Source organism: Plasmodium cynomolgi, chromosome 5 (genome assembly GCF_000321355.1).
Source record: "Plasmodium cynomolgi strain B DNA, chromosome 5, whole genome shotgun sequence".
NCBI lineage: Eukaryota > Apicomplexa > Aconoidasida > Haemosporida > Plasmodiidae > Plasmodium > Plasmodium cynomolgi.
In genome coordinates, this window is record NC_020398.1 from 280,672 (window position 1) to 291,244 (window position 10,573).

General features: G+C 40.7%; 4 protein-coding genes across 4 annotated transcripts; 2 read left to right on the top strand and 2 right to left on the bottom strand.

Annotated features, from left to right (window-relative positions):
• Nucleotides 1–2,104: 2,104 nt before the first annotated feature.
• PCYB_051540 (hypothetical protein) lies at nucleotides 2,105–2,659 on the bottom strand (the record flags this gene model as incomplete). The annotated part of the gene is made up of 2 exons (XM_004221035.1): nucleotides 2,105–2,609; nucleotides 2,649–2,659. 2 exons carry the CDS (start codon nucleotides 2,657–2,659, stop codon nucleotides 2,105–2,107), a joined length of 516 nt encoding a protein of 171 aa, XP_004221083.1.
• A 1,823-nt stretch (nucleotides 2,660–4,482) lies between these two features.
• PCYB_051550 (hypothetical protein) lies at nucleotides 4,483–5,376 on the top strand (the record flags this gene model as incomplete). Its single annotated transcript, XM_004221036.1, has 1 exon — nucleotides 4,483–5,376. A coding segment is annotated over one exon (894 nt), but the record flags the coding sequence as incomplete, so codon positions are not given.
• A 734-nt stretch (nucleotides 5,377–6,110) lies between these two features.
• PCYB_051560 (hypothetical protein) lies at nucleotides 6,111–6,347 on the top strand (the record flags this gene model as incomplete). The annotated part of the gene is made up of 1 exon (XM_004221037.1): nucleotides 6,111–6,347. A coding segment is annotated over one exon (237 nt), but the record flags the coding sequence as incomplete, so codon positions are not given.
• Nucleotides 6,348–7,023: 676 nt separating this feature from the next.
• Nucleotides 7,024–8,961, bottom strand: PCYB_051570 (hypothetical protein; the record flags this gene model as incomplete). Its single annotated transcript, XM_004221038.1, has 2 exons — nucleotides 7,024–7,401; nucleotides 7,685–8,961. Coding segments are annotated over 2 exons (1,653 nt in total), but the record flags the coding sequence as incomplete, so codon positions are not given.
• Nucleotides 8,962–10,573: the final 1,612 nt, after the last annotated feature.

Below are 10,573 nucleotides of genomic sequence, written 5' to 3' on the forward strand. Positions count from 1 at the left end.
TAACATACATACATACATGCATACATGCATCCACTTCTCCTGTGTATGTACAGGCATACAAGCATTATCTATTTTCTCAAAAGGGGAATCAACAATGGGAATAAAACTTAATTGTAGGTTGCTCGTGCTTTTTTGTTGTTAGCCAAGCATTGGTAAACCTCATTTTTTCTCTTGTTCTATATATGTATATACATAAGCGCATAAGCATTTCATCCACATGTCAATAAATACATGTAAGAGTCACTAGGGAAGCATGCCACAGGCAAAAAATGTACAAAAGTAAGCAATATGTACATGTGCACGTAGGTAGGTATGTCCCTTTTACGCTTTAGAACAATGTAAGGGGAGTGCACGTACGCACCACCCCCTTTTTTCTTACGAAATTCACAACGTCATGTATTTCTTCAAAATGATGAAAAATTGCACAAAGTAGGGAGAGATATGTATCTGCAACGGGCACTCGGTTGGTGAACTAGCAACAAAACCTCGTCAAATTATTGTCAATTTTTCTTCAAATTTCAAAGCAGGTGATTTTTTTTTTTTTTTTTTTTCACAATTAATGAACTTTTCATCCCCAAAATAAGTATTTCATTTAAAATATTGATAATCCCCTTTTAATTACCCCAAATTATATATCCCCGGCACTAGAGCATAATGACCCCCCCAACTGTTGTTTAAAAAAAAAAAATTCCATTTCAATGATTTTTCAATGTTTTGCTTTCCATTAATAACACATAAAGCCCCCTTTCTCTTTTGAAAAAAAAAAAAAAAAAAATCGATATATATAAAGTTCCATGATTATTACTCATTAAGCACCAATGGGCAAGAGTCCAGAATGGCAAATAGTTGAAGTTTGCAAAGGGGCATTGGCATGCCATTTTTGTTAAAGCATTAGAATTATAGAGTTGTGAGGAATTCATACTTACTGATACACCACATTTTATTATTTTCAAAAAAAAAATCATAAAAAAAAAAAAAAAAAAGCAGAAGCATTGAGTAAAAGCGGTGTGACCAAATATCTGATTTTACCTGCCCCGACAAACAATGAATTTTTACATTACGCCTTATTTCGCTACGCCCTGCCTCACATTGCTTTACATTGCTTTTTTTAACCTCATTTTGCCGCTCTTTCTTTTCCCCACCTGGCTACTTTCATCCCTATAGCAAAAGGTTGAGGGTTGTTCGGCATATCAAAACGTGCATGCACCAAATTGATCAAAAAGTATTTAACTGAATTTCACTAATTTTTACCCTTACGTGGAAGTGCTTAACGGGTGTATTTCGTATGGAAATTGTTATTGGCGTGTAAATGTAAGCATGTACGGGTGTGGGGATGAACACGTACAGCCGTCATTAGCAACAGTTAGCCGCGTGTATGCTTCCCCCGAGTAAGCACACTACCAAGGGGAGAAGAGGGGGGGGAGAGAAATGTGCACATGTAACGCACACATGGGGTTATCAACATGAGGGCACATCAACATATGTGCCTATTTGCATACTCCCCAGCGTGGGCAGAATTATGCCCAATGCCAAACGAAGACAAATATAATCAGGAGCTAACCCATGTAATGCGTTCAAGTGTTAGGCATCTCAAAATAAAAAAAAAATAAAATAAACGTTCAAACATGAAAACATGCAAACACGCAAACATACAAACATACAACAAAACAACCAACCAAACAAACAAACAAACATGCAAACATTCAAACGTACCAACTTACAAACGTGCACCCCCCCTTGCTTACGCTGCACATACATTTTACCCACGCGCGAGTAGACAAACGAACTGCTCCCCGTGGCTCTGTAAATACACTTATTTAACAAAACAGCGAGGCAATACCGATCGCGCTTATTTCCCCTACTTGCTTCCCTCCGGACACTTGCCACCCCTTCAACAAATGGACCTGCAAACATTTTTGTCACGGAAAGGCATACACAAGTGGGACGACTCACAGGGGATACTCTTTTTTAAGCACCGACGAGGTTAATGTTATGATTGAGCGGTTCATCATGCTCAGGTATGCAATCTATGTCCGACTTTGCACCAAATAGTCATTATTTTCCCTTTTGACAAAATTCCCTCCTTGGGTTGCCTCGTTTCGACTTATTCTGCATCCTCATCACCCGTTTGGGCACCGCTGTCATCAGTGGCATCGCTGGAATCTTCGTCAACTTCTTGCGTCTCGTCAATTTCCTCTTCACCCCCTTCCGTGCTAGCGTGCTCCTCAGAGGGAACTTCCTCCCGCGTGCTCCGCTTCTTCTTCTCCTCCTCTTCCATGTTCTTCTTAATTTTATTCAAATCAATCACTCCCCCATAGCCGTCCTGCACATTCTGCTCTCGGTTATTCACGAACACCCGAGTTGTCCCCTCCTCGGGCTTTAAATCGACTACTAACAGTTTGTCATCCGCATCCTTTTCCCTATTTTTATCCAACTTCTCCTGCACACTTTTAACATTATTTGTATTGACAAGCATTCCTCTTATGCCAAAGTGATAACAAGTAGAGGCCTCTGCTAGGCTATTAACCCAAGAAGCTGTTTTTAGCTTATTGTCTGTACATAAAATTTGGTTATTATTTTTGTATGCAAAAAGAAAGCACTGCTCCACACTGCCAATTAATTTGATAGGTAGCTCCAAAGCATTCCACAAATAGGTCATTTTTTTTATTTTTGTAAAAAATGGTAAAGCCAGAGTTGTTAATTTTCCCCTGAACATTGTCAATCGAATGTTTTAATCCATTAGATGAAGTGACAAATTTTAATTTCCCCGTTTTGTAAATATCACAGTTCTTGCCTTGTTGCTCATAATTGTAATTTTTGTTCTTGCCACTTTTCAAATGCCTTTTCAGCTCTTCTGCTTTGCTTTCCAGGTAATGCGATTTTTTATTAAGATAATTTATTTGTTCTAAGTTATGTTGCAGCAATTTTCTCGTTTTCTCTTCGTCGCTTCCTTCTTCATTGCTACTCCTTTTTAAATTTTTCAAAGCACGATCATGCGAGTCTTTTATTCGTTTGGATAGGTATCTTTTGTTCTGTGCCTGCCCCAGAAGTGCTTTCACTTCTTCTTCGAGCGAAGCGTCATAGTCGCTCCTTAGAGCTTCTCCCTGCTCATCACTACTGCCGCTCCCATGGCTTCCATAACCCTTGTAGTCGTAAAACTTCCTTTGTAAGTCCTTTAACTTGCTAGTTATAAAACTCCCTAAGGTCTTCTTCAAGTCACTTTTTACCTCCACGGGAGTCAACTTGTCAAAAGAGTACAACTGGTGCGTTGCGTAGGACACGGGCAGAAGAGATTGACAATTCGCTTTTCCATGAGGAGACAAACAGGTTAACAGAAAAAACGCAAAGGACAGCGTTACTTGGGATTTCACACTTCTTATCATTTTGTTTTCCAAAAAAGGGAAGAAATGTTCAATTGGGGAGGACTCAGGGAATGACGACCCCAAATTTGTCCAATGCTACTTACCACAAATATACTTTCAAATGCCTTTGCATGCACTAGGCGGGAGGGGGTATGGGGAAGGAAAATATATGCCTACTAAACAATAAGCCAGTGACTGACAGTTGGGTTTCTCTTCAGAGAAAATTTGAAAGACGCAATTGTGTGTGCTAACTTTTAGCACCTTTTATTTTTTCGATGGGAATGGTTGAGCAGCCCTAAATTGTTGGCTCCCAATTTGGAAGTTGCAAAAACGGGCAAGGGTAACTACACATGCACGGATGCTCTCTCACACAGGTATATGTGCGTGTATATATATACATATAGGCACATTCCAATATGCACGTTTTGTTTCCTGCTAATTCACAAAAACAAGCAAAATTTTTTGTCTAACAAATTTGGCACAATGTTTAAACAGCGCGGAGGTTTTCATTCCATTCGTGAGGATATATGGAAAGAGCTCATTTTTAAGAAAAGCTAGCACGGATGGGTTTTGACTCCCCGCACAGAGCCCTACATGTTGGTACGTACAGCCGTATGCATACAAATGCATACATTTACATATACACATTTGTGTACGTTTTTTTTTTTCTTTTCTTTTTTCACCTCTGTACGTACACGTCATCCTCCACGATTATTTTTCCCGTTTCCATTTTTAAATTAACAAAATTCAATGTTTTACTGGGACCCACAGGAAAACACCTCTGTGGGTGTGGGTGCGTGGGGGGAAGCAGCATTCTAGATGTTCTTACGCTGGCATACATGCGTTGTCCTCATTATATGCACACTCCAACTGTTCGCTCACATTTGTGGAATTTCTTAAAGACTTGCTAAAAATTGTAAATAACTGAAAAAAGTTTCCTCTTACAGTTAAATTATTTTGCCATTCAATTGTTTTTGTCTGTTTTTCGGTTTGTAGCACATTGTTTGGCTTTTTTTTTCCTGAAAAATTGGCTATTTGGCTATTTCTCTAATTTGGCTAGCTTCGCTGCTTATTTTTTTTTTTCCAAATTGGCTAGCTGAGTCACCGTGCACACCACAAAATGAGAGTCCTCTCCCTTTTGTCCGCCATCTGCCTCGTTTCCACCTGCCGAGGCCACAGGAATTTATTTGCCAGAAATAACTACCTGCAGTACCTGCGGTCACAGAACTTCATGCAAGAAAAACCAAAGTACCAAAAGTTAAACCAATATTACTCGGAAGACCTGAACGAGTTTGACAACTATGAAGATGACGAATTGGATGCGGAAAATCTGGAGGCGACAAGCAAAGAGAGGGTGACCCAGAAGAGTGACACCAGCAGTAGCAGCAATGAGAACAAATTAGAATTTAAAAATATCGAAAAGGAGCTGAACAACACGGGAGAAGTTTTACACGAAGAAAAGGATAACCTTCTCCTATTGGGGGGCGGTCGAGAATGCTCCGTGAGCGACAAAGGCATTTTGGATGTGTCACTCAACTCAAGTGACATTTTTAACTTAATCAAGTATACAGTCGAAATATCCTCATCGGGAATACTCATTAGGGACACACAAAATTCCAATGTCGTCAAAGAAATTTCATTTGACACTGTAAAGCTTCCAATAGAGACCATAGAAGAAACGAGGGAATGCTGGAAAATACGCTCCCATACGGAAACATTCCTCTTTTGTGAACGAAGCAAAGAAGACAGAGATAGGTGGATTACTAACATATTAAAAGCTTTGTTTTGTTATAATACAAATAATTTAACTATTGACGAGAGTGTTCCTACGGGACTTAGCTCGAAGGTGGATATTCCAAAGGAATCAACCGTCGATGCTAGAATAGCAGCTTCTTTGAAGGGTGAGCCAAATGGCAGTGGAGACAATTCTTCCCATGGTCGTGCAAAACGGAAAGGAAATAATAACATTACCATTTCGAATTTAAAAAATGACAAACCAGAAATTGTGGTTAACTAGTACGCGCGACCCTGAGGTGACGAAGCGAGGGGGCGAGCATATGGCGCGCCCTTGGTTAGGCGACCCCTCCCTTGTCATTTGGTTGGCAAATCTCCGCCAATTCACTTTTCATCCTTTGTTTTAGATGGTAAAACATTAGTAATACTACTAATAGCACTACCACTTGCGATCCATTGAGATCTTTTTTTTTTTTTTTTTTTGTTCACCATTTTTTTTGCCAAATTTTGTTGCCACATTTAATTAACCACCGAATTAACGCAAATTGCAAAAAACTGATGAACCTTTCAATTCACTTTCTTTGTCAAAAGGGGGAAATTTTTTACTTTTAAAAATGTATGGGAAAACTCCCAGAGCGTGGGAGCTTCCCAACATATATAGCGTTAGCTATTGAAGCGGAAAGGGGCCTTACCCATTTTGTTACCCCGGCGCATAACAACGCAGCTGCGAAAATGTATAATTAGCTATTAGGAAAAAAAAAAAAAAAGGCATATAAATGTAGCTGTGTATTTACTTGCACATCCACTCTGTGCAACCGCGAAGGTGGGGGTGCGCCAACCAGCGAAATGTTAACATTACCCTCCTGAGCAAAAGCTTCACTTGGTACCGCACAAAAGGATCTGCTGGTATACTGGAATGAAGATGAAGAACGGGCTGACGTGACATAAGAGGGTATATACACATTTTCCATTTTGCTCCCTTTTTTTTACAACTTCCCGCCACTCCTCAAGAACATGCTTGACGTAAAAGCAGATACCCCCCACCGGAAGGCATCGAACTCGTGCAAGAAAATTCTAAGCGATATGATCGCATGTTACCAAAACACGATTTGTTATAAGCGGGAAAACGCCACCTTCGAAGAGTGCCTACATAACCATGACTTGAACGAGGTGGACGAAAACTGCATCATTTTGAGAAAGGCCTATGCACAGTGCCGCCGCAATATACTCAATGGGAATTTTAAAATGTTGGGTAACCCCCTCTCGAGATGATTCAGTTGGAGGGGGGGGGAGGAAGAGACACAGATGGCTCTCCTAAAATGCAACAAACAGGGCAGAAAATGAAGGAATGGGATGGGCATATAGGTAAACAAATAAATAAATATATATATATATGTTAAATGAATGCACAAAGGAGTATATAAAAGACACCTTGCCCCCAAGCGATCACTTCGAATAAACAATTCAAAAAAAATGATACTTATAAAAGTATACATTTTGCTGAAAAAAAAAAAAAAAAAAAGGGGCAAATTCCCCTGGCGTGTGCAGACATATGCTAATTTATATACTCCTGTGTACTGTACACATAAAAACACTTTTAAAAGTACGAAACAGTTTTTTTTTCACCTGTTTCTTATGCCCTTACAAAAAGGGCTATGCACGCTTGCAACACGTGTTATCACGTGCACACAGAATGCGATTTACAAATTTGATATGTTTTACTAATCAGGCGTTCACCTCTGTGCACCTTTAACCATACCTCCATCTGCGGGAGTTTTTTTTTCCGTTACTTTAAAACTTTTAAACTTTTTTTTTTTTTTTTACACCACTGTGCGTGAGGTTCATTGGGTGATATTCTCCGCACGTGGTGGGTGACATAAAGACGTTTCCATAATATCCCATGATAACACTTGCTGGGCTACCCCCGTTAGTCGCCCCGCCCTTTGCGTGCCGCAGTCCTCCCTTTAAATTTCGATCTGTTTTTTTCCTGGGTATCGCCTTTTTTTCCGCTAAAACCTCGAAGTTTGGTCTTTCCGTCGTGCTTGAAGTAGGGGGAGACATAGTGTAGGGGGACAATCTGGTTCAATGTTTCGTCGTCCGTTTTTAAAATATAATCAGTGGTGAGTTTAAAAGTTTCCGGCTTAACTTTGAAATATTTGAATCGAATGGGCATGTCATCAATTAGGTCTTCATAAGCACTCGAGTCGTTCTCTAGGTATTCCAGTTCGCTACATTCCTTCACACCGCCATTGTGGTTGTTAATTTTGGATCCACTTCTGTCAGAAGCATTCCCTTTTAGGTAATCCTTTGGAGGTGCGCAATGCAGAGGCACTATCTGCTTTTTCAAATCATGTTCATGTGTTATTTTTTTAAAACAAGGTTTACACACGGTAAAATTATCGCAGCAGGTGCACTCGTACACATAACTGAGGGGACTGATGGGCACATTGCATTCGTCGCATAAAAACCACAGGTCGTTCGAATTTTCCACTGTATCCGAATGTGCATCAGTTGCCTTTTTCCCCCTTTGGTAAGCACGTGTTGGCAGTGACGCTTTCCTCGGCGTCTCCCCCCACCTCACCGCTAACAGGGTTGTTGTTGACATTGTTAAGGGGGTCCTCCCCCTCTCTAGGGTTGGCCCTATTGCGGTCGAGTTTGCTTTCCTTTTTCCCGCCCCCTTTGCTGTCCCCCTTTTTCAAATCCTCCGTGAGTTTCTTCCGCTTTTTTTCCCTCTGCCTCTTCCTCTTTTCTCTCCGCTTTTCCCTCCTCTTTTCCTTCCTTAAGTCAATCCTCACGCTGCTCTTTATATGGCGCGGGTTGGAATTTATAACATTTCCATTCTGTTCTTCATATCGAAAATTGTACGTCTTTTCAAACTTGGCAGCTTTGTCCAAATCTTCATCGTCAACTTCGTCAATGTCTTCATAAACGTTGTGTATTTTATCTTCCCTCCACAATTCTTTCAAAATGTAGTCCCTTAAAAATTCTTCATCTTTATTTAAATTGTCATTCCAGTATTCCTTTAACAGTCCATCCTCTTCTTTGACAATTTTGGATGTCTTTAAGAAGTTTTCATAATATGCTTTCTCCTCCAAAATTTCTTTTTCTGTTTTTTCCTTTATAGTGAAGAAATTTTCATCGTCTCCTTCATTTTCGTTTTGTTGTTCTGCAATTTTGCATGCCTCTATAATTTTTTTTTTTAATTCCTCCTGCTCGTTTAGGTAGCTCTTTTTATTTTTTTGCGAGCAGGCTTCTTTTTCCTTCTCGATCAGTTCTTCCTCCTCCTGATCAATGGCATGTGACCCGTCCTTCATTAGTATGTCTTTGAAGTAGTCCTCATAGTTCAGGCTGCCCCCCTTTGCGGCGCTTTCGCCAACTTGGCCATCTTCCTCAACTTGGCCAACTTCGTCAACTTCGTCAATTTTTCCCCTTTCGCCGCCTCCCCCGTCGTCCGACATGTCCGTCTCAAAATCACTGTCGTGGAAAAAAAAATCGCCCTCCTTGGGCAGCAAGCTGGCATCTTTGCTTTTTAACTTGAGTAACAAATCGCTGAACTTTTTTTTAAACTTGGAAGTGAGCAATAAACCGTCATGGTCTTCATCACTACTAGAGCTTTTGTCGTCACTTGACAGGGTTCCCTCATCTTCTTTTTCTCCTGATACGTTTTCGATTCCCTTACAGTTCGCCTCATTTTCTCCATCGCAACTTTTTAAATCATCCTTTTGAATTTTCCTTTTTTTTCTTCCCTTTCGTTCTGCACTTTCTGAGGAATCATTTTGAAGACACTTATCATTCGCGCCCTCTTCGTTTTTTAGTTCGGCCCCTTCGTCACCATGACCATCTTTGTCAACCGTTTCGTTTTTTTCTTTAACATGGGACGAGGCTGTTCCATCCTCCACTTGGACGCTGTTTTTACTTCCCCCCACTTGGGCCTTATCTGGTGGGTTTCCCACTTCCTCAGTGTTGCTCTTTTTTTTTTTTTTTCCTCACCCTTTTGGCATTCGCATAACAGACCCAGCTGCGTTGGCGAGGAATCTAGTAAAAGTCGCGTTATACTCGTCAGTTACATAAGTTGCTCCTGATGGCACGTGGTTCGTACCAAGCATCGGTGGGTACGTCCGCCGCGGTATACGCTACTCTGCTTCAAATTTTATTTTACGCGTATCTTTTGCATGTTTGATGGGTACACGTTTTGCGGGCACGACAGCTTATTTCCGCCTACTTGGAAACCCGCTCGCCCAAACAGGTGAGAGATTATATGCGTATAAAAAGAGCTACGCATGTGTTATTTTATTTGTTTTTTTTTTTTTTTTTTTTTTTCCTTTTGTGGGATCGAGAAATTTATAGGCCCGCTTACTTCCCCATCAGCGTTACGCTTGATTAATCCCCGTGGTACGGAATTTATTACAAACAATTACAAGGGGGCGGAGAAAATACAGATTTGCATGACGGACCGTCGGAAGAACACCCTTTGGCGTTTATTTTTATCGATGTATTGCATTTCATTTTTCTTTTCCTTTTATTTTCCGCTTTGTTCGCCTTGTCCTTTTTCCCTTTACATTTTTTTTTTTCCCTTTTACGGTGCTAATCGCAGTGAACCTTTGGTTATAACTCTTTTTACGCCGTTTTTTTGGGAGGGCCCCAAAAGTGGGCAAAAAAAAAAAAAAAATTCAATCACCCTGGATGGTGGAAAGAAAAAAGTGTTAGCACATTGGCACATAACTACGTCGCAATTTATGGCCCTTTTTTTTGGGGGGGGGAGGGTCACTTTACATGCAGCTATGACGCGCGACAGGGATGCAACATAAATTCACGACATATGAAAATGCAAAGCATGTCACGCGCTGAATTTTCCGAGCAAAAACAAATAACCTTATCGAAGGAGCCTTAGCAAAAGGGTGCTGCCCCAAAACGGTAAGGGCAATCCCCTCGATGATACGCTAACAATACACGGTGATTTGTTTCTTCTGCACGCATGCTCAGATCGTGTGCCTAAAACATTGCCAACTTTGCATACACATACAACTGCGCTTCATTGGCTCTATTAAAACGGTACTGAAAACGTAGTGGTCAAACTGATTGTCCATTTTTATGGCGCAAAAAAAAAAAAAAAAAGAGCACGCAAAATGGTTATTATTCTCCTTCAACTCTGTCACGACAGAAGGGTGTCCATATTTTAATACACATTTTAAACAAAAAAAAAACACGCACTGTGGTCATGCTCGTGGCTCTTCATATGATGAGGACTACACACCGTGGTGTATCTTCGCAAAATTAAAGCCTATATTTATCATCGCTGCAAATTGGAGTAAAGATGGGGGCAAAACGTACGGATTAGCCGTGCAACCATAATGCATATAACACTGCACAGTTGCTATGCGGGTGCCCCGACGTGTGCGCCATGTCATGGTGTACTGGTGGAGCAACTTCTACGCGCAGGAAAAATGGACGGCAAAAGGTACTCTCTCTCCCTCTCT